A 24,722-nucleotide genomic window follows, 5' to 3' on the forward strand; every position below is an offset into this window, starting at 1 on the left:
GGCAAACATTCTACCATAATATGTTCAGCTTAGTTGAATATCAAATTTTACTTTCAAGTGTAAACAACATTTCTTTCTTTCTTTTTGAGGTGCTGGGAATTGAACCAAGGACCTGGTACATGCAAGGCAAGCACTCTACCGATTGAGCTTCATCCCCAGCTCCCTGTAAGCTACATTTCTTTAAAAATATTCTAAAAATTATCTAACACTAGCTATTAATATTTTGCCACATTTTACCCTGCTGTTCAAGAAAGTTCACTATACTGTTTTGGGGCTTAAAAAAAAAAAGAAAAGCCTAATCATAGTAAATGCTTGCTCTTGAAGGTCTGAAATGCTTACTTTTTAGTGGAGAAAGGGGGAAAGTGTGGCATTTTCTGTATGCCCCAAATACATTAAACATAGTTGTTCCATAGATTATGTATTGGGAAATCACTGTAGAAGAAATATCAAAGATAGAACTTATTTTTTAAAAAATCAGTCCACATGTACATGATAAAATAACAACACTGGAAAGAAAGTTATATTCCATGAAGTAAATGTACAAAAAGACACACAACTGTAAGAAAGCTCATGTTATCTGTGGTTGAGCCAAGATCTAATGTAAGAGACAACTAACTATTAGCTATACTAAAAAAAACTAATAACATGCATCTTTTCTTGGTGTTTGTGGTAATGGTTATCAAAACCAGGGCTTTGGGTATGCTAGCAGGGGCTCTTTGACTGAGCTATACCTGTCTGGGAGTGTGCACATACGAAAAGTGTTAGGCTGCATATCAAATGCACCTACTGGTGAAAGATATGCAAAATACAATTTCATTAAGCTCTAAGCTATTTGTTATTAACAGTTCATGTTTATTCACAAATGAATTCTACTGCTGGTCCTTTCAAAAGTAGTAGAAACATATACAAAACAATATACATATTTCTCAATATGCACTTAGGACCTGCATACTTTGTTAACAGAAAAACTTAGAGCTTATTAGTAATAGTCAATATAAAGGAAAAGAAATGTAAAAAAAAAAATTAAGAAATATCACACATTATGCTTTTGAGAAGTGGTATCTAATTTCTTGAGACAAAGTATGTTATGACCATCCTAGATATATACTTAGCAACATTTCCTGGACTTGGCAACATGGAAAGTAGAAATATCTGCTGCAAATAAACATAGAAATTTTGTGATGAACAGAACAAGGATTAGTTACAATTCTCTTCCTTATTTCCTTATTCCTCTTCCAATAGTGTGTAGGACTAGAGAGAATATACTTTTTTTTTTTTTTTTCTAATTACTAGTTGTACATACAGAAAGATATTTTTGGTTTTCAGGACAAGTTCTATTTGTATTCCTAAATGTGTGTTGTGTGTGTAGATAGAGAACAGCTTACTATAGGTAGAAAATACACACTGTGAACTGTACCATTAGTCTTGATACTGAAGTTGGGAAAAAAAAAAAAAATCAATCCTCAGTCTGTGGACTTTAGTAACTGTGAACAGATGAGAGTCACGCTGCCTGAACACATTTTGTAACATACTGAGGACACCACTATTTCTAGTCCAAATATTACAAATTAAACACTGAAAAATATAAGGGCATCTTCCAAATCTGTTAGTATTTGTAATCAATGACCTTTAAACTTTGAAAATAATAAAGAAATAAATTGGCATAAAAAATGCTCTTTCTTGAGGATATTTAGCATTGGGTATACATTCTAAATTATTATCATTTAAATTTATTTCTGTCCAATATGAAAAATATTTTAGAAGTAGTCAAGTAAAGCCTAAACACAGAAGCTAATTTCTAATTTAAAAGGTTTATACCCATCATAAAAATCTAAGATATTCCCTCATTTGAGTCATTTGGGATATTTCTAGGAGCATGAGCACACATATACCTACAAAGAATGTGAGCTATACTAGAAAATGAGGCATTTTTCTCCTGAACTACTTGAAACTCCAAATCTTAATGAAAACAAAAATTTTACCACCTTCTCATCTGATCTAAATTTCACCCTGAAAATAACTGTAATGACCTCTCAGCAGATTGGGGTGACTCAGGTTGAGATATTTATTAAATAATGATGGTAGTAAGCAAATACACAGAAACATGTAATGATGGGGAAACAGTAAAGGAATAATTTCTCACTGTCAGTTCTGAAGTTTAATAATGGGCTAGAAGTCGATGTCAGTGTGTTGGGTGTACCAGTTCATTTAGTTACAGAAAAACTAAGAGAAGAAATGTCAAGGAACCAATGTAATACCAGTTCAAATAGTGAGATAAGATCTCATTATTTAAGATGTAAGATCTATGGTTAACAATCTGGCAGCAGACAAACCACCTAAGTATCAGTATTAAACTAAGGGGACAGGACATATAAATGATAGTTAATAATTTGTAAACCCAAGTAATGATGTAAAAATGTCTAATTATACTTCTTTTTCCAATTCAAGATAATTAAAATTACCAACTTAATACATATGCAAAAAAGTCACCATGTACAGGAAATAAAAGTACATGAATATACCTCTTGCTATTCTAAAGGACACATTCATTTTAACATCTGCATATTCTCCTCCTCTGAAATTTCTCCTCCAAATTTGAGAAATAATAGAACTTTCCTTATAAAACTTCTCTAATCCTAGTTGTTCCATCTAGATTTCAGGCAGTATTCACTTGTCTTTCATTTCCCAAATAATATGAACTAGCTAAGCAGATACATTTTTTCCCCTAGTATTTTATCCAGAACAGTAGCACTTTTTTTTATCAATATTTACATTTCAAATAATCGTATAAGAGACAACAGAATTGAAATACCTGTTACACAGGACTTTATAATTAAATGTAATCTATGGTTCTGTATTGGCTTTTGGATCAGGTAAAAATAATTATGAATATTTGGGGAACAATTGTTAGAAACTGAATAGAAACTGTATATTCACCTTATACAACAGCATAGTAATGTCAAGTGTCCTAAATTTGGTAATTATTCTGTTGGTATGTAAGAGAATAATCTTCTTAGGAAACATATGCTGAAGTATTTGAGATCAAATGATTATGGTATCTGAAACTCACTCTTTTTTGGAGTGGGGGTACCAGGGGCTGAACCACTGATCAACATCCTTAGCCCTATTTTGTATTTTATTAGAGACAGGGTCTCACTGAGTTGCTTAGTGCCTTGCTAAATTGCTAAGACTGTCTTTGAACTTGCGATCCTCCTGCTTCGGCTTCCTGGGCCACTAGAATTATTATAGGTATGTGCAACCACACCCAGACTGCAACTTACTAAGTGGTTTCTAAATATTATGATGGCAAAGCAAATATAATAAAATGTTAATTATGAATCTTGGCATGAAGACTATTAAATTTCTTTGTTTTATTCTCACATTTTTTTTCTGTAAATCTAAAATTATTTAAAAATAAAGATTCAAATATTTTCCCTTCTTTGGCTAGAAAACATATTCCCAGGGTGTTTTTGTCTCTAAAATCACTTATCCTCTTCAGACTTGATCCTGTTCTCTAAACATCAGTGGTGTTGCTCAAAGTCCTGGCTTGACCCTCCTACCCTACTTTCCTTCTTTGAAATCTTGGTCTTTATTAAAGCTTGAACTCTAAAAATAAGTAACAAAGTAAAACAAAAGATTCTTTTAGTCTTAATTTCTCCACCCAGCTGTGTGCACCCTGAATATTTCCACCAGCTCATCAATTTATCTATAAAATAGTTAAATACAAAAACCTCATCACTTTCTTCTTTCCAAACTAATTCCTTCACTAATACTTTCTAATAGTACCAGAATTTCCCAGTTAGGGTTTTTGACATTTTGAAGTCAAGTTTGTGTGCTTCCCTATAGTATTCAAGCAGCTGTAAAACCTAATAATTCCTTCTCTCTGGTAATTATTCCTTCTTCATCTGGAGACCTTTCTAGTATTGTTGGTCTCTATCCAATTCAGCTTCTCTTCTCAGCTGTCTTCAAATATATTAGGCAACAAACTGAACTATTCTTATCCCATATATTCTGTCCTTTTGCAGTGGTTCTGTATTTCCTCTAAGTGAACTGTTCCCTTTTCCTCAGTTCTACAAGACCAAATTCTACCCATCTTTAAGTTTCCAATTAAAAAGTCACCTTCTGAAGCAACTTTGACCAATCCCTCCAGCTGTTCTTGAAAGACAAAATGCTTGATCTACAAGACAGATCACTTTTAATCTTGTGATAATGTATTTGCCCATCTTTTTCCATAGTAGACCCAGCTAATCAAGGTCAGTACTGAGTTGTCCTAATCTTGTTCTCTCCCAGCATTTACTTTTAGGAATCAATAAACTTTTGCTGAGTCAAAGAACTGCAAATTTCTCTTGATATTCTCCCTTAGCTTCATTCTGTACTATTAAGCAAAAGTGAAATTTTAAGATTTTAGTCTTCTGGTTAGGAAAGGTGATCTCTCAGAAGATACTTAAAATGGCAAAATGAAAATCTTTTGTCAAGCGTCTATAATTTGGGATAAGTATTTATTGCCAGTTTTTCCTTGATGTCTGCAGGTCAGATGCTCAAGTTCCTTATGTAAAATGGAACAGTATTTGCATATAATCTATACATTCTCCTGTATACTTTAAATCATCTCTAGATTAATAATAATACTAATGCGATGTAAATACTTAGAAATAGTTCTTATACTCTATTGTTCAGGGAGTAATGACAGAAAAGTCTGTACATATTCAGTACAGATGCAATTAAAATTATTTTCTGAGGTAGGCTGAATTCAAGGATGAAGAACCCGTGGATACAGATGACTGACTACTTTATGCAATGACCAAACATCTAATACTTTACTGAAATTTGTAGGAAGGTTTGTTTTCAGAACACTGCAGCATGGTTTTCACAGTTTTATGTGGTCTTCTCTCATCTTTCACTAAAAGCCCCCAAACCTGCATTCACCATCTTTATATATAACTGTATTTCCTTTCTACATACTGTTCTTATTTTTACATAACAAGAATTTGACTTATATCTTGACAGCATCACTTTGAAAACCATGTACATGGCTTTTAAAAATTTGGAAGATCTGTTTTTTTTTTTTTCCTAAGAATTTTATTTTTAGTGGTAGCTGGACACAATACTTTTATTTTTTTTTGGTGCTTGAGGATCAAACCCAGGGCCTGGCACCTGCTAGAGGAGCACTCTACCGCTGAGCCACAACTCCAGCCCCTGGAAGAGCTGTTTTTATGTCCTACAACTATGAACTGAATGTATGATTCATGCATGTATGTATGTCCATGCATGTATGATTCATGACTTGAAGTTAACTTTCTTAAATTTCTAACTTTATAACACATAAGTACCCCCTACCCCAAAGTTACTTTCCCAATGTCTGGCACCACAAAATGAAGAATTCTGTAGTATTTAATATGCTGCTGCTCTGTTACATGTGAGGGCTTCATTTACTACCACCGTCCATGGCAATTCTCATTTCCAATAAGCTTACTGTTAGAAGGAGGCTCCATTGGTTCCCTATTCAGGACCCCCACTTGCTAGTCTGACAAGGGGCTCTTTCTTAATGAGGCACAGAAGTTTGCTAGCCTTCCACTCCTTAAGCAAATACTTAGCTCTTTAAGATCTGCTGATCTTAAAGGGCAACAATGACAAAAGAGAAGTAAAGGAGCTTAATTCCAACAGTTACCTTTTTCCTTTCTCATTTAGAACTACATGGGGGACCAAATTCAATGGAGCAGGCATTTTAAAGGTAACTGAGTCTAAACTTCAAAAAAATCAATTTCCTGATTAACACACATGAAGACAGATTTATTATTTCTAGTGAGGGCAAAACTATTTCCCAGGAGCCCCATTTACTTTCTTTAAGTAAGCCCAAGCCTGCTTGTTAACATAACACCTTCCTGGCTATCCAAGTAGAAAATAAGGAAAGTAACTTCTCTAGTTTTTATTATTTTTTTTAAATTTCAAACATATGCCTTTAGTATGCTTTGTATTTAGATTTACTAGCCTACAGAAATGTAATACAATGTCATTATCTTGTCCTGTTTTATTCTACCAATACTGCCTAAATTACATTAATATTTTATGCCTGTTACTTGTTCATACCACAAAAATTTTGTCAACTAATAACACATCTGTACATATTTTTTACTTCACCTGCTTACTCAACCTAGATTTCAACTTCCCTGAATTTCCATATTCAGTTCTTTCAATTTCTCAATTTCGGTACATGCCTTAGACTGGTGAATAAATGTCATCATTCAATAATAACTTTATTACTTGCCTGCTTTAATGTCATCTGAACATTTTATAAGCATGTCCTTAAGTTTTTATCTAAATCTGGGATCTAACAATGAGCTTTGAAGCGAATATGTATAGCTTTCATCTGATCCTCAAAGTATTACTGATTACCTGCTTGTCCTACCTTGGCTCACCTCTTACATAAAAACTACAGAATAAGCTAGCGACAAAAACATTTATATAATATGATACAAAGGAGTCCTGTGAGCACAGCCACTTTAGTAAGTACTGAAGGAAAACCTGGAAATTTGGAAGTATACTTAGTTAACTGAATCTCCACACCAACAATATATGTTACCCTGAATATATGTTTACTGGGGGAAACTAGGTAAACAGTACACGGGAACCCTCAGCATTATTTTTTCAACTTTAAATCTAAAATTATTTCAAAGTAATAAATAGGGGGGGCAGGGGAAGGAGGAAGGATCAAAAGGAGGGAGGTGAAGAACACTAAAGGGTCATTAAAAACCTGTCCTTGTTGGCTTCTTGGACTACCCTCTACTAGATGTCCTTAAGTGAAATGTAGATAAATTATTAGGTACTAAGGACAAATTATCAGGGACTATTTGTGGTGCTACAACATGGTTCAGTCAGTTCTATATTCTTAAGGTACTTACACATAATTATTGGGAGATAACATTTAACCAGTACCAATACCCAACAAGTATCCCACTATACAGATGAATCTCAAACATAACACTAGGCACTAACATAGTATGGAAGTACACTAATTACATAGCGTATCAGAAGTTAGGACAGGGAGAAGGTGACTAGAAGCGGGTATGAAGAGGCCATGAAGGAGGGTTATAATATCCTATGTCCTGATCTTGGTGCTGGTTACACACTTGTTTTCAGTTTAAACTGTACATTTATGAATGGTGTACTTTTTTGATACAAGTTGCGGTTCATTAAAAAGATTTTTAAATATTCCTATTACTGAGCATTCAAAAATTATATTACCCAAATTGTGAAACATGTTCTATTATATGGGATAACAAGTATTGGTTAAAAATAGACCCAAGTTTCTTGGAGGATGAACAGAACAAAACAAATTATTTTATAAAGTACCCATGCTATTGATATAGAAACATTTAGTGCTAATTCACTTCTAGATTAAAAAATGAAATCTCGTAATGTACAATGAAAAGAATGAAAATTTTTTCTAACACAAATACTTGGGTTAAAGACATACTTTTTAGCCAGTAATTTAAAAACCAGATGTAATTAGATATAAGTGAATAATCTAAATATTTTAACAAAAACCATCAAATATTTACTAAAAGACTTTCTATAAACTTACTTAAGACATTCATTTTAATAACCCAGTTCTTCTACTCTCCAATAATTTCTCTTTAAATAGTGGTGCTACCATAAAAAAGAACAAGCAGACTCAAGGGGATGGTGTACCTAACAATTGCTACTCTTGCTACATTTATGCAATTTCCTCATGAACATGAAAACATTGCAAGTGCTTATCAATGAGAGTAAATTCTTACAAGCTACCTAATTTCTTCCTTTAAAGTTTCTTCTCCCTAGTTCTCCTTCAGCCTTACTGACCTTGAAAGCTGTTTGCTTTTATATTTGAGAGCTGTTTGCTTTTATAGATTCCCAATGAGAGCCTGATCCTCAGTGACTAGCAGGATAGGTTCTAAATTAATTCTGTAGATTTAAGAGAGCTAATAATTAAATTTGCAAAGTTTAAAAAAAGTCATATTTTACAGTTACTGCTCTGAAACACTAACACACGAGAACATCGCTAAAAAACTGACTTTACGACGAGATATATCTCCTAGAAAGCTAATCATGTAGCTACATTATTCACTATAATAAGTTGGCATTCCTAAGAAGAGGTCGATTATTTTTGAGCTATCTGTGTTGACTGTCCTAATACTTGAAGATAGTTTTACTGATTGATTCCCTGAGGATTCTGCAAGTAGGGAAGTCAGAAACTATGATGGCATATACAGAAAGATGGAAAAGGCAGCTTGAGAAGAGCTTCAATATTAGTACTATTTAGGAAACCCCTGGATATCCCAGGAGAGAATATCTAAATACAGGAAGAGGCAGCTGAGTTGTTGAAAAGCTTTTCAACTTGCTAATTTAAATAGGAAAGGAAATGAAGGACCATTAGGGAATTTTAAATCAATATGAGAAAAATATATCACTCATATTTTGGTTAAAAAGAGACTCAGCCAAACTCAAGGAATCCTTGAGATGGGGGTTGGCAGCCGGGGGGGGGGGGAGACACAGTAATCAAAAGTACCAGTCTTTCAAGTTAGGACAAAAGTGGTGGACATCTTCTGATATCTAGGGCATGTTTAATGAAAACTGGCATAAAGGCTGCCCCTACTGAAAAGCATTCCAAGATCTCATAAACTGAAGCTTGAAATATAATATCTGGCCATACTGACAGGCAAGTTTATGCCTAAAATAAGTAGATTATGTAGTAGATAAAGTAAGGGACTTTCAGTCCCCTAAACTTCTGAATGGATCTAGCAACCACAGTTTTTCTCAACTGAGTACTTAATAAGCTAGTTGAAAAATCAAAAGGAAGCCATTAGTCAATTTCCATTAGGTTGGGCTTGTCACCTTGGTATCAATGGGCCAATTTATAGTGAAAAATGGCTGATCTAAAGATCTAGAATGTAAGTGCTGATTATATTTTGGCATTAACATAGACAAGTAGCCATTAGCTTCTTTGGCTTTGAAGAAGAGAAAATATTTTAACTCATGAAAAACTACAGATAAAGCAACTTGCCTCATTTCTGACACCTTAAAATTTCTGGTATCTATAAAACAAAAATAAATAAAGGAGTATTTAGCTGTAACAACAAATGAGCAGTCAACTTCTTTGTTGTTTTGCAATAAAATAAAGGAAGCCTTTTAATATTAGAACAGAATTATACATAATAAAGCTCAAATCTTTTTATGCTGCTTTGAGAAAATAATGTATGTATTCACGCTGCTATGGCAGCTTGTCAAAATTAGATAGTTGAAAACTTACTACATTTTAAAATAGAGTGCTAATTTTCCCTTTTTCTTTAGATGAAGTATAGATGCATCCTAAAGTATTCATACTCTGACTACACCCAATAAGCTATTTGAATAATTAAACCTTCATGCTTGTTTCATGCTATAATTTACATTTACATATTAATTTGTACTGCTATAGCAGAAATACCTAAAAACTGATTTTATAAACTTGGTGCTACAAATTTTAAACATAAAGTTCAAAAAGTGACTGTTTAAAAACACCTTTGGTGAAGTGTTTTTGTGTTAAGGGATACACCATCTAAAGGTACTTTGTTAGAGAATACCTTTAGAGTATAACACACACAAGCAAATCAAGCCTAAGGATTAAAAGAAAGTTTTACTGTTTTTAGGCAATATAGATCATGTCTTAATATGATATGTACATGCACTTAGCAATACTTTTTCTAATGAGATGGAGCAGACTGTTATCCAAAACTATACCAAAAGACACAAATGCATTGCCAGGCAGAGTTAAAAGAATCTAACAAGCTTTGTGTGAATTTTAAAAACACTGTTTGTACTCAACTTTTGTTAATTAAACATCAAATGATGTAGTGCTAACAAATATTCAGCAAAAATAATTGAACAGAGCATACACTCACTTAAAATATATGCTAAGCAGAAAGATAAACCAAAGTATCTTTTCTCAAAAATCAACTCTGAAACTCTTCTGTATTTTTTAATGTTGAAAGTAAAATATGTACATTTCTGTGAGAAAGCAAACTGTTTTGGGGCTTAGCAAATCAGTAATGTATATCTAATGAACTCCATAGAACCAACTTGGATATTTGAACGTCTCATCAAAAATTAAACAATGACTACTCTGATACCTTGGTCTTGTCTTTCCTCCAATTTTAAAATTTGAAATAATATTTTGTTTTACGTTATCATGGCTTTTATATAGAAATCATATAGAATAGCACAAAATTAAAATTACTACAGAAATATGTTTTTGATTAAAATAAGTGGTTATTTAATATAAGATTCACACACAGAACATATAAATCCTTCAAAAAAATAAATATAAAGTGCACAAAATTCAGTTAAAAAAAAAAAAAAAACATGTTTATAAAATATATATACTGTCCTTTTGGTTTATTTTGCTGCTTTGTCCCATGCTAGATACCACGTGATTTTCCCTCTTAAAACAGCAAAGATCAGTTTTATGCAAAGCAATTCATGCATACATTTTTGCATGTATGCATTCCATATGTAAGTATTCATACCTATCCCAGAGGCTCTTTGATTCCTGAAACGTGTTCAAATGGAACGCTTGGTAGAAAGCAGTTGAAGGATTCCTGTGAGATCCGAGAATCAAATGGAAATGAGGTTGAGAATATACAGTAAAATCACTACTTTAAAAAAAAAAAAAAAAGAAGGAAAATTTTAGATTTCTAATACAGTGCAACTGCTTTATTGAAAATAAAAAGAAAAAAGCATATAAAGTTGTTAAAACACTTTGAAAGAAATTAAAAACTAGACAAAAATCCAATAGACTCCAACAATAATTCAGGATCAATTTTCTAAAAGGGGTAATAGATAAAACTTTAAATGTTAGTTAGCATCCAGTTGTGACATTGTGTTTACATATGAATGTGACTAGTCTACAGCCCATATTTGCCTTTTAAATATAATATCTACTAGTCTAGCAGTTTAATAAAGCTATTCTTAAGTGTTCATGTAAAATGTTAAGTCATACCTTTCTCAGAATATGCTGAAGTGGGAAGTATTTGAGAATGAAAAAGAGTCCTTTCCTGGGTTGGACTTGACACATTTCTACCTTCAGAATTCACATATTTACATGTGGTTTTTCTCTGGGCTGGTGCAAAAACTTTGGTTGCAACAGCAGCTTTCTAGCTAGCATTAATACAACACCCCTTTAAAAGGTAAAAGCTTATTTACAATAACTATCATTCACTTTTATCATTCTGGCTAACAGCACAGAATCCTAACTGATGGCTCACCTGGGCAAGTCCCAGTATGCATGATTCTCCTTGTTTCCGGACTAGTTTCTTAGGGAACAAAACCTTTGACAAACCAGCTTCTTAATAGTTCACCCTCCTCTTCAGCATGGTTCTAGTCTCCCTAACCATCAACTTGTACTTTAGGGGAGCTAACAAATATCTGTCACATCATCTTTACAATTCTTGATCCTTGCTGCAGCAGAATAGTAGCATCTAACAATGTAAATGTTTATTGCACAAGAGACCCTGTTCTAAGTGCTTTATGTTTATTAGCTCAACTTTTGCAACAGCTCTACCTAAAAGGTCTAAGATTTATATATTCCTATCTCACAGATCAGAAAATTGGATCCAACAGAAGTAATCTGCCTGATGCCATAGACCTAGAAAGGTAATCTGGTTCCAGAGTTTACGTTCTTAAACCACTAAGTTAAACATATAGCAGCACTAAATTTTGACTTCTTTAAATCTCTGTTAATAGCCTCTCAGGATGACTGAAGAATTGAGACAATACCTAAATCTCTTGGAATACAGTCAATGCTCAACAGCTATCATTTTGTATACAAAATGACACAAATGTAATTCTGAGGCCCTAATAATGTGCATTTAGAAAGTCTGCAGAATTATGGGTACAGTTAGAAAACTATTTCTAAGGTCTACTGCAAGAGTACTCAAGTATCAGTGATCATCAAGACAAATGCACAACAGAACTCTGATTTCAAAACTCATATGAAGGCTAATTAAGTTGTGTAATGTAACTGTACTTAGAAGTCAGTCTGCCAAATCAAATGAAAACCAGCTGAACCAACTGGAAACTCAACTGGGTTTTTTTTCCCCCCTTTTTTAAACCAGGCCTGCGTAGGACCATATGGGAACTAGTTTGATGTCCTCACAGGTCTGTTTAGAGACCCCAACTTTAGACAGAATGACTCAAAGAGTTAGGTAGTAAATACTTCCCTTCAAAGTAAACTTAGAAGTTATTCTCCAAGTCTGGAATTAAAAATTCATAAACAAGAACTTTAAAGATGCTCAAATATGAGGATGACATTTAAATAAAAAACACTTCAGATTTTGGCCAATTCATCTGCCAAATAAATTGGATTTAATAAAGTCATATGACTTAAATTACGGAATTCTAGCATTTCTTAGCATAACAGCAAAATTTCTCTTATAAGTTAAATATAAAGTGGAAAAAAAACATATCTACAGTGTGAAAAGAACCTACAAAATGAAATACAATCAATGAACTTATCTTTAAAATGTCAAGAATATTGCAAAAGCTGAAAATTAACACTTATTCTATATATACTCAAAATGAAGAAGGCATTTGGAGTTATACAGTCTATACTCCATAGAAAACTTAAAAATAGTCTAGATTCTAAAGATAAAAAATTTAGAGTGCCTACTTATGAGACATGAGATTTTGGAACGGGATGAAGTTAAGTGACAAGAGTGCTTGCCTAACATGCACAATTCTAGCAGGCACTGGTGAAAAGAAAGAGAGGAAAAAAAAAGTTTTTTTGGTTGTTGTTCCTGGAATACTATTTCAAGTAAAATGTTACCCATAAACTGAGTGTCCCCCTTCCAATTTTTAAAGCAAGTAGCAACACTTTAGATCAAAGTATTAACAGGCATAGATAAAAGATTTCAAATCTCTGAGACCTAGCTTATCAAGAAATCTAAGGGAAAAAGAGAGAGAAAAAGAGCCATTTGTAAATACTAACAGGCCTGATCATCAGACTTCTGTTTTGAAATGGCATAAAAATTGAGAGGATTTGGGCTGGGGTTGTAGCTCAGTGGTAAAGCACTTGCCCAGCATGCGTGAGGCACTGGGTTGGATCTCCGGCACCACATAATAATAAATAAATAAACAAATAAAATAAAGGTAATATGTCAAAAAAAATGAGGGATTAAGAGTCCAAGGAAAACTGTTAATAGAATAATTTCATAGTTACAGTCTATTAAACCCAAAAATATCAAAAGGTAACTGAAATGTAAAAATTTATTTAAAAAATATTGAACTTTATATAGTTTGGCCACAAATTGTCTTCTGTCCAAGAAATAAAATTTGAAACCAGTTTCCTAACCATTCTAAATACAGAACCAACAAGCAATTCTTAGGACTGTGGTGTTTCAACTACCTAAATGAAAATATTGATTTTCTAGTTGGAGCCATTTTCAAAATCATTGAACAAAATATATTCCTAATGACTTTATATACTAAATGGTCTATCACGACTATTCAAAGTACATGAAAATAGGGCATCAGAAAATGACACAAAACAAAACACTTTAGTAAGACACTATCTTTGTCAGATAACTATGACAGGGAGGGAAAAGAAATACACATATATCCACACTGTAGAACAAAGCTACAAAAGTTGATGAGGCTTCAAAGGATATGTGAGTCCTGAACTCAGTGAACATTTTCTTTTATTTATGTCAAAATTCAACTTCAGAGACTCTTTGAATAGAAACCAGGGAAATACAATAAGCAGATGATAAACAAGGGCCACTTCGATATTACTATCTAGGGATTATAAATGGTTAAAAATATCCTTTAGATAAAGGGTTACAACACAACACATCAGTGGCTTCAGTAACTTTCCCTTCCTCCCAGTATCTCATCCTCTGCCAAGTAATAAAAGCAAAAACTTCCAACTCTGGAAACACACAAGAGCACTAGTGTGGAGGTTGAAGATCTAAGCAAGAGACTATGCTTTATCACTTAACAACTATGTGTTTCAAACTTCCAGAGCCTCGACTTTCCTAATCTGTTAAGGGAAAGGAGGGGGGTGGGAGGAAGAAAGCACTTCTTTACAGGTTACTACAAAAATCAAATAAGATTATGCATACAAAGAGCCAGACACTATTAAGCTTGGTTTGTGTTTAATATAGGGCTATGGTTTCCAAATTATGTTGTATAAAAAACAACTTTTGGTAGAGAATCTTAACATATACCAAATGTTTCATCTCCATCAAGGTAATACCCAGGCAAACAATAGTTAAGTTTAGAACTAGGTGTATCAAAGTATGTAACATTCCACTGAGTATTTTAATTTGGGGGACTCAGTGCATCTCCATGTACTCCCAAAACACAATTCTGTTGCAAGATTTTAATTTAAAATACAATGATCACTGAAAGGAGTGTTGAAATGGCTACAAAATAAGTATTACTTGAACAATAAAAGCTTCAAGAAACACATTTAATAGCAACCAAAATCTTATAAAAATTTAAATTTATCAAGATTGTAAGCCTTTCATTCTGGTTCCCGTCAAGTTAATCAAATCGTTTTTCAAAATGAGAAATTCTTACTCTTCCATGTCATTGCACAAGCTGCCCTTTCCCTTAGTTTGGAAAAGCATCCCTTTCTCTTATCAGTAACCTAATCTAAATGACCCTTTTAAGATTTCAAGAGTGGGTCTCAGAAGCATGCACATATAATGATTTGACTCTGAGAACACAAACTAGATGTCAGAAGAACAGAGGTGGCAGAGAGCTTTCAATTTTTCTTTTTGTATATTTTGAACTACATAAATATATACTTATACAAAGAATAACTTATAAATAGAAGTTAGTCTAATACCTCGTAATTGTTAAATGACTTGATGTTTTAAACTGTCCCCATTAGCACCTTATATTTAGAGTCTACAATGTATATATCAACGTATATATATGATAATCACTTTCATATAGCCTGAGATCTTGGAAAACAGGAGTCTTATTTTTGTATCTCAGTGCTTACTATTCAGAAAATACAATGAAAGATGAATGATTGACATATTGTTACTTTAATGTTTACTTAGACATTCAATCTGCTGAATGAATATTTGCAAATCTCATTTACTATCACACAATGGTCCTGTGACAAAAAAAAAAAAAAGGTTTAAAACAAGAGAAAGGTTTAAACTAGCAGCTCTCTCATGAAGCTTATCTTGTTAACTCAATAGAGCTAGAAGGAATCTTAAAATCTGAGCCCTTAAGTCTAGCTTTACCAATGAGGAAAATTGAGAGAAGTTAAAGAACTTGACCAAAGAAACCAGCAAAGTTGTGGCAGAGCCAAGTTTAGAACACAATTTGCTGCCAGATGTAGTGGCAAATGTCTGGAATTCTCAGCAACTCAGGAGGCTGAGGCAGGAGGATCACAAGTTCAAGGTTAGCCTCAGCAACTTAGCAAGACCTTGTCTCAAAATAAAAAGTGAAAAGGACTTAGGATATAGCTCTGTGGTCAAGTGCCCCTGGGTTCAATCCCAGTTCCAAAAGTGGGGGGTGGGGGGGAGGGGAGAATGAGAACACCACACTTTGTTATACTTCTTACTACCTCATGACCTTACTGGCCTAAAACATCTCCCTTTCTCTGACTACATCCATAACATATAATTACACTTGCAGAATCAAAATTGAAGACTACTGATACAAATTGTAGCATGTCAAGAGGTGATTTGGACAGATAGTACTTTGGATGCAAAAATATTCATATTTCTATGATGAACACTTGCCATACATATTACCTTATATTATTGATTATTAACATATCATTGCAACCATTATTTAATACTTTAAACCCTCCAAGATGGGTATTATCCTGTTTTATTCAGGGCAACAAGAGACAGGGCAAAGCAACTACTTTAAAGTCAAATAACTCAAATATGCAGCACAGTGGATTTCAGTCCAGCTACATCTGATTCCACTGTCTGACTGTAATGGTCACTCTTACATGGTATGTTAAAACATAATTAAATTGATTTTGTTTGATCAAGAGCCCCCTCCCCTTTTCTGTCTTTGTTGTTTTCAAAAGGTAAGTCATATATAAGATCTATTTTATTGGGTTTAAAATATGAAATCAAAACTGCTTGGTAAAACTGAATTCTATTTTAGTAACTATTGAACTTTAAATTTGCTTTGGAAATCCTTTATTCACAGATTAAACAATTTACTTGTAAATAACGAAGCTGGATAGTCTGAAACGTTAAAATAACATTTGCAAACACTAGTATTAGTAAAATGACTGACACATTTATCACAAAATTTATCTTCGACAAAGCAATATTCACTAGCTAAATTCTAGTAAAAGCTATGGGATAGGAAATTTTAAGTGATTTTCACTTATTTGTCCTGCCTACTCTAATAGTAGGTGTGTGTTCTGGGCCACCACTAACAGAATTACTCTCAATTACCTGTAAAATTTTCATTAACCATCCTATTATACACAAACAACTAGAAGAATGAGATGTCTTTTTTAATTTTTTTGAAACATTTATTAGTATAAGTACAAAGAAATAAAGGTAAAATACTTAAGTCTAATTTGAGGTTTTAAATTTTGAGAGGTTCAGAGCAGCGTTTGTGAAATTGAATTTACCTGACTGAAAAGTAAAAATTATGCCAACATTTTTTTAGAGATACAGCGGCCAACTAATATACCTTAAATATTACCAGAAAAGTTCTAAGTGCGCATATTAAAGTATATTTATTAGTGTCGTGGAATGATGCAAACTGGATTCTGTTCTAAAATCTTTACGTGACAAACCAACTTTCGGCCCTGAACAATGCCAGATAAAGAATATAGCAAATATTGAGACTATTTTAAGAATTGCTGTGGGAAAGACATCAAATCAATGATTCAGGTATGCACATTTGTGGATGCAGTAATTAGCATTATGCCATCAAAAATAGTAGCCTCAAATCACAAGCCACTGGTTGAGTATAAGGAAAAACTACAAACGGAAAGGATTTACTCCAATTTAGGAAATTTGCTGCAAATCCCCTATAAATACTGTTATTTCCTAAGATTTCTTACTGGAAAATCTGCTTTCCCCATTCATAAGGAATTGCTTGGGGAACATCATTCAGGCATCATTTAATCAGAAAAAAATTAAATCGCTATTCTTTACTATTAACAAGTGTTCCTATTCCTTCTAAGATCATGTCACATGTTATTCTGCCATATTTTCTTACATCTTGGTTATCTGTTATCACTTATATTTCCTGGCCTCCAACTCCTTATCATTTTAGGAAAGTTAAAATTATTTTACACTCTCCTAACAACCATTCCTGTTAGGAAAGAAATTATTTTGATTTATCATTACTAGAAGATCTGAGAGCATGACTGCTTCCACTCTTCTCTTCTTCTGTGCAGAGAAAGATAAACTCCATTCAAAATTATCAAGTACCAGACCCATAAACCCAGTATCATGCTATTTCCAAGTTAGTGCTATCAGAATCTAGAAGAATAAATATCAGGGAGTACATACATACCCCTACTACCAGTCCTATATAAAATGACTTATTCCCACACTGATATGCCCTTATATTTTTCTAAAAACATTAACCAATATTTGGCCTATATTAATTAATGCACAAAAATTTTTAAACAATACATGTCACTGACTATAAAGGTCACACTCCTACTGATATAGAAATTTCAGGTACTCTAGGATATCATCCAGCCTTTCTGGAAATCTATAATTTTCTTTACGTCAAGCCATGTTTATGACTAGAATATATATTAGTAATTAGGCACTTCTAATGAATACACCAATAAATATTATTTTATACTAAACAATGTCACACATGCATATAATCACATATGCACAGACTTTTACACTTGGATTACTCTTTGGTAAAAATGCCCTCTCAAAGGCTTATGTAGACATAAGATGGCATCTAATATGTGATTTACACATCAACTGAAAAGTTGGATGAGAAAAATTACCTCTAAAATTCAATATATAAAGAAATGTAAAGCCCAGTGTGGTGGGCACAAGCCTATAATCCCAACTAACCTGGAGGCTGAAGTGGGAGAATCTAAAGTTTAAGGCCAGCTTGGACAATTTAGAGAGACTGTCTCAAAATAAACAATCAGAAGTGCTGGGAACATACACGTGTTCAGCAGTGGAGTGCTTGCCTAGCATGTGCAAGGCCCTGGGTTAAGACCCAGTCAGCAAAAAGAGAGAAATGAAAGCTTCCAACACACACAGATTCAAGTAAGGAGTATCCATGTTTTTGACTTGAGTGCAGTGAGATTTTCATGTAATACAACTCTGAAAAGTACCTATAAGTTTTAAGTTTTACAGTAAAGAAAGTTCTGCCTCTTCGTATATATTTATATAATCTTCTCAACTTCAAAAAAAAAAAAAAAGAAAGAAAATTCCATTAAAAGTACATATACACATTTATATAAATGAACAAAATTTGTATTTATAGTACATACCAGGGCACACCATTTAGTATTCACAATTTATACTCTGTCAATCAGTAGTCATTAGCAAACTACAAAAATAAAAACCATTAACTAGATACACACACACACACACACACACACACACACACACCACTAAGGGATCCTTACAATTAGGTTTTTAACAGTCTTGAACTGCAGTTGACAGTTCACAATTGCAGCCATTCATGGGAGTTCCTGGAATATGGCCTATAGAGATCATACTGGTCAGTTATCTATGGAAAGCAATCTCCTACTGTGTTCCTTTTAGGGCCAGTAATATTTTAAACTCTTCCCCCATTTAGAGGAGTCTGTTCAATGTATAGGTAGTAGTTTAATACAAATTCTATACCATTCACTGTAAAAGTGATACACAATTCTTTATAAAGTATATTTTCAGGCATTGTATATCCACCAGTTTACATAAAATCAATTTGAAGAGTCTCAACAACTAATCATGAGCCTTTTTAATGAAAATGTCTAAAAAAGATATCATGGTAATTAATAACATAGTCAGCAAGTAATGAAATTTGAGAACTTTTGCAATACAATCATCAGCCCTTTCAAAGGTATAACATTTAAGATACATTAATATAAGGCCTGGTCCTGCAATATAAATGACCTTGAAATTGAACTTATGGAGTCTCATATTAGGTAATGGAACCAAAAATCACAAAATAAGAGTTTTCGGCCTAAAACCCACACTAATTTTTGTTTTCCCTCCTTTTCTCAAAAAAAAAAAGAAAGAAAGAAAGAAAAAAGAAAAAGGAAAAAAAAAGATTACATTATTGCATTTACCAAAGCCCTAAATTTTTTAAATTTACAAATATTTCCTTGGGATATAAAGGATTTGTCAACTAGTCACAAAGTTTGTCTTAATTACTCAGGACCTCTCATTCCGATTTATTTTACTTTGAATGACTGCAAATAAAACTGTGTAGAATTTAATAAGGCAATCCAAAACCAATGTACTAAAATTGAGATTTTTTAGTAAAACTGTAGTATCCCTAAAAACAGTCATCTTATAATTTAATTTATGCCTGGAAAACTCTATGATTTCAAGCTTAAAACGTTAAAATACCCTGTCTTTTACAAAGGCTTTTGGTTTAAAAAAAAAAAAATTACTATTTCTACTTAATGGATTCAATCCTTCACCAGGTGTGTTGGTCCTGTGATAAAACGTCAAATGTGTAAGATTACATCTTGGAAACTAGCATGTTAAATTAAAAACCAATGAAAGTTTGTAATAAAAATCAGAATTGCACATTTGATAAGCAACACAAATTTTAAAAGACTGGGGAGAGGGAGGGAAGTCTCATGTTTAAAACAGGACTACACACGTATCAAAACCCTTGCACTAGATTAACTGCTGCAAACTGCTAAGAATCTATGATAGTATCTGTAGTTCAAACATGGAGTCTGTGAATGATTCTTCAGATGATCAACTTTTAACACAGTAAGGACAAACAAATGCATCTCTGAGGTCATACCCTAAAGAATACATTTCAGAATTTCAGAGATGTCAACAGATCTCTCTGCTTCAGTCCATAAAATCTCACTAAAGTTCTGAGAAGTATAATTACATATTTACAAACTAAGAAAGGTGTGATGTATTTTTCATTCATAGATATACTTGTGCATGGAAAGAAGAGGTGGTTGGTAAACCAGTCATTTCTTGAAGAGATATCGGGCAGTGCACAGAAACAGAGGTAATTAAAAGGTTATTTACCAATTTATCAGGAAAAAAAAAATTGGTGTCTTGCAACTAGAAGAGGTAAGATGCCTGTTAATTATTATCAAAGGTGAAAAAAAATGGACTCAATTTGATTTCGGGTTTGCCCCTATATGTGGAAATGGAAGCATCTATAAAAGGAGAGAGATTTTTCTAAGTGGCTTGTGGAATCAGTTTCTTTACTTGGTAGTCTCACCCATGTAAAATTTCTCAAAGACTAGCTAGCTGAGCTCACTTATGGGCATGTGGAGTTCTAAAGTGGAAGAAAGACTCCCCACAAGCAAGTCACCTATAAAAGAAGATGAACTTTGAATTACAAAAAGTAGTGAAGATAAAAGAATTTCAGTGAGCATTTTTCAAACCAACAGAAGTATATAACAAAAATACAAGGCTAATTAGAAATGGGAAGTTAAGAAAAGAATGTGAAGAAACTAAGAAACATAGGTAGAAAAAATTTTTAACATTTTACTGTATCTTTCCACATAAACCCACAAAAATAGTTTTGTTTAAAATTAATCTGGCTCAAAAAACTCTGTAAATAAATATGTAACTGTAAAATGTCTGAACTCACTCTGTAATTTTTAAATGTAATTTAAAATGTTGTAACAAGTATTTTAAAATCTACTGTATTTGTAGCATGTCAAACTTCCCTGCAATGTTTCTTCAAAACCACTAAAAACCCTCATTAAACTATAACTAAACATCAACTCTTGTAGAATGATGTAGCAACACACAATTTTCACTTAGGCCATTAAAAAAGCATCCCTTACATAGAGGGAGCCAATTATTGACATTTACACTATAAAATTACTCCCAATTTCAAGAACTACATGTTCTTTAACTATGTTAAAAGAATTTTCAGGCCTTTCCTTTTCTATATTAAAAGGACTGATGGAAGATAAGAACATCTTTCCAATATATTTTTTGTTTAATAAAACAAAAAAAATAATATCTTAGAAAAGTCACTGGGAAGTCTCACAACCCTCTTCTATTTAAAGGTTGAACTAAGTATGATCTTTGAAGCTGAATTTGACACTTCACTCTCTCTTCAGCCTTTCCAGATACACTGGAGACCATTCCTTACCTGTATTGTTTTTTTTTTTTTGTTGTTGTTGTTGTTGTTGTTTTGCTAGAGGGGCAGTCTGGTTTCCCAGAATGGAAAACTTAATTCATGTTTCAGCACCAAAATTCACACTGGTAAAACTGCCATAGTGCTCAAGTGTGATTAATATCTAACAAAAGGACAATCCTTTGGGAGCATACTAGCTACCACCTCTAAATTATTAAGGTTACACTGAAATCCATATTTGAATAAAGTGTTGCATCCCTACCCATTTAAGCACTTTTTAAGAAACCGTGACAAGCCCAGTTCTCTCATTACAGGCTTTTACTTAAACAATTTAAATCAATTTTAGTAAACTAAATATTATATTTAAAAATAAAGAGGCCTCAATTGAAAAAAGAAAATTTCCCAAAGCTGCAGCCTATGCTATGATGTTTGGCCAAGCATTCCTGCCAATATTTAAAATAAGAGTTCCATACCTGTCTTCATCACCATCAACAGGAATAGCTATGCTGAACACAGAGGTGGCGAGGTTGTTCATAGGTGTTAACTGGAGGGGGTTGGCCAGGGCATCTGCAACAGGAGGCTTCACAACAGGCTTATTTTCAGCAATGAGAGAAAGTGGTGGTTGAGGTAGGGGTTCTGATTTTCTTCTAGTATCGTCAACTTGCCCGACTAAAGGCTGGGTCTGAGTCTGAAACTGGCTTAGGTCAGACTGTGGTAGACTTGTTGGTGCGCTGTGAGTGCCTTGGGCTAAGGGCAGCCCAACATGCTGAAGGAGGCTGCTGCTCCTGCTGACTGGCGTATGGCTGCTCAGCTGCTGCGACTGGGCCAGAGGCGCGGGTACATTTGGCATAGTAACAGAAGTGGTAGACGACACACTAGGCACGCTTGGAGCGGGCAACGCTGCAGGCACGTTTGGAACTCCGGGCACCACGGTGTGAGGGCCACCAGGCACGGCTGACAACTGACCACTGCCACCGATCTGCGGCGGAGGCACCGACGGGGGCTGCCCGGGCCCCGCAGGACCCATGCTCTGCTGCACCACGCCTCCCACAGCAGCCGGGGGCACACCAGCTGGCTGACAAGCCGCGGCCTGCCCGCCCTGCGTAGGTCCCTGCCCCGGAGCCACAGCTTCACTGGGCTGAGGAGACGCAGTTACTAGCTGCGCGGCCGCCGAGGCGGCGTTCTGGCCGGCGCCCAGGGGAAAGCTGGCCGCGGCGGAAGGGGTCGCTCCGGCGCTAGTAGACGAGGGCTGCGCTGGGCTCGGCGGCTGCAGGCCGGTCACGTGCTGCTGCAAGTACTCACTCTGGCCGGAGGGCTGGGCCGGCAGCAAGTGCCCAGGCGGCATCTGAGGCTGGGGGTACGAGAAGTGCTGTGGGTGCTGCGCGGCAGAAGCGCTGCCGGCCGGGCCAGGCTGCGGAGGCAGGGGCACAGCCGGCTGCGCCAGGGCTACATTCGTTGGCGGCAGGACCTGTCCCCCGGGCCCCGGAGGGGCGCCGCCCGGCCCAGCCCCCTGGAGCTGGCTTGGCGGTGCGGCTGCCATCATGGGCTGCGGCCCGGCAGAGGCTCCAGCGAACGGCGGCAGCGGAGCCGAGCTTGGAGCCACAGCCCCACCTACGGGCGGCGGCGGCTGCGGCTGCCCAACGCTGAAACTCTGCGGCGTGGCCGGAGCGGGCTGGCTCATCTTCTCCGACGGGGGTGGCTGTGACACAGCGGTCGAGGAGCTGTCAGTTCCCGAGTCGGGCCCGTGCGCCCCCTGCATGGAGGCCACAACCACCACCACCGACCCTCCGGTGGCGCCCAGGCCGCTGTCCCGCTCAGCAGTCTGGTCGAAGGTATTGCTATGCCGAATGCAGTCCCCGGAGCGGGTCAGGACGCTGCTGTCCGAGTCCCGCTCGTAGTACTCCATGCACGTCCATCGGCCGCGGCGGAAGGGTTCCCCGCTGCCGTGGTCCAGCTTGATCACACGGAAACGAGAACTACAAGTGGTGGGGGGCTGCGCTGGAGGGGCCGTCCCTGGTCCGCTGGACGAGCCCGCCACTGGGGGGCCGCCGGGTGCTCCCGAGGTGGGGGCCGAGGTGGCGGCCGCGGCCAGGGAACTGGCGAGTGCCCCGGCCACGCTCCGGGCTGAAACCGCTCCTCCTCCGTTGGCGGGCGCAGCCGCCGCGGCCGCCAGTTGCCCGTCCAGGAGGAGGTTCGGGGAGACAGTCCCAGGAGTCTCCGTGTCCCCAACATTGTTGAGCGTCTCTTCAGAGGAGCTGCGCTCGCAGACCTCCTCAGGGCCGTAATCCGTGGCTCGGGAAACGTCGAATATCTCGGAGGAAACGTCCTCGGTGCGTGACTCGTCCGGGTCGTCCAGACTCTCGGTGTCCTCTGTGATGCTGGTGGCCACCTGGGCAGTGGTGACACTGGTGATTTGGAAGCAGCTCTTCTTCTTGGCCGGCATCTTGGACATGGTGAAGAAGGCTGGCGAGCAGCGAGGACCGCGGCTCCTCGGGGATCCCACTGGAAACCGCGGAGGGCAGCGCAAGGCCCGCAGACAAAGTCCAGTTCGCGCTGGTGCGAGGCCCGCCGCCCTAAGAGTCACGGGCCGCTGCGGCCGCCGGGCGAGGCATCCTCCTCTCGCTTCCTTCTCGCCTCCTGCGGCGGCTCCGCCTTCCTTTCAGTCCCGCGGCCGCGGCGCCGCAATTCAATCCCAGCGACGGCGAGTGCGGCGGCAGGGGCGGGACCGCGGCTTCCTCCGGGCGCGGGCCGCCGCGGTGTGTCCAGCTCGGCGCTCGGCACTCGGCGCGGCCGCAGGCCCGGCGGGGGCGGAGTGGGAGGCGCGGGCGGCGGCGGCGGCGCGAGGGGCGGCGCTGTCCCGCTCGGGCTGCTCCGGCGGCGGCTCGAAGGAGGGTCGGCGGGCGAGAGCGGAGCCGCGGCCCGCCCTCCCGGCTCAGCCGGAGCGCGGCCCCAGAGACATGTCGCCGTCTCCGGCGGAAGCCCGCTCCGGGGGAGGGAGGCCGGCGCGGTCCTCCCCTGACGGGGGAGCCACCCGCGGGCGGCGGCGGCGCGGCCTCCCCTCGCGGCTCCCGGGAGAGAGAGGGGCGGCGGCGGACGGCGGGCCAGCGGGCGGAGGCGCCCGGGCTGCGTGAGGGAGCGGCGGCGCCTCCCGGCTCCTCCTCAGCGAGCCCGCCTCGGAAACGCGGAGAAACTGAAATTCAAACTGCTGAAGCGGCGGCTGCAGCTCCCTCCCCTCGGCCAAGATGGGGCTGAAATGGCCGCGCCAGGGATGCTGGGAGGAGCAGCCGCAGGCCCGCTGCCGCCGCCGCCGCCGACTAAAATGCCGCCGCTGCCGCAGCCGCCGCCAGCGCCGCAGCCGCCGCCGTTCCGTGACGCACCGGCGTCGTGACGTCACCGCCCCGCCCCCTCCGGTTTCCTGCGGAGCTGCG

General features: G+C 37.5%; 1 protein-coding gene across 3 annotated transcripts in view; it reads right to left on the reverse strand.

The window, feature by feature from the left end:
- Positions 1-24,089, reverse strand: part of Tsc22d2 (TSC22 domain family member 2) — a 49,785-nt gene extending 25,696 nt beyond the window's left edge. For 2 of the 3 annotated variants that reach the window (XM_026408157.2, XM_026408159.2), the window contains exons 1-2: positions 21,768-24,089; positions 10,542-10,613 (exon numbers count right to left, since the gene is read on the reverse strand). In XM_026408157.2, coding sequence (XP_026263942.1) covers positions 10,542-10,613; positions 21,768-23,746 — 2,051 coding nt within the window. In that variant the 5' untranslated portion in view covers positions 23,747-24,089. The remainder of the gene's footprint in view (positions 1-10,541; positions 10,614-21,767) is intronic. The other variant, XM_026408158.2, reaches the window with a different exon arrangement.
- Positions 24,090-24,722: the final 633 nt, after the last annotated feature.

The sequence above is a fragment of the Urocitellus parryii genome, chromosome 2 (assembly GCF_045843805.1).
Source record: "Urocitellus parryii isolate mUroPar1 chromosome 2, mUroPar1.hap1, whole genome shotgun sequence".
Lineage (NCBI taxonomy): Eukaryota > Metazoa > Chordata > Mammalia > Rodentia > Sciuridae > Urocitellus > Urocitellus parryii.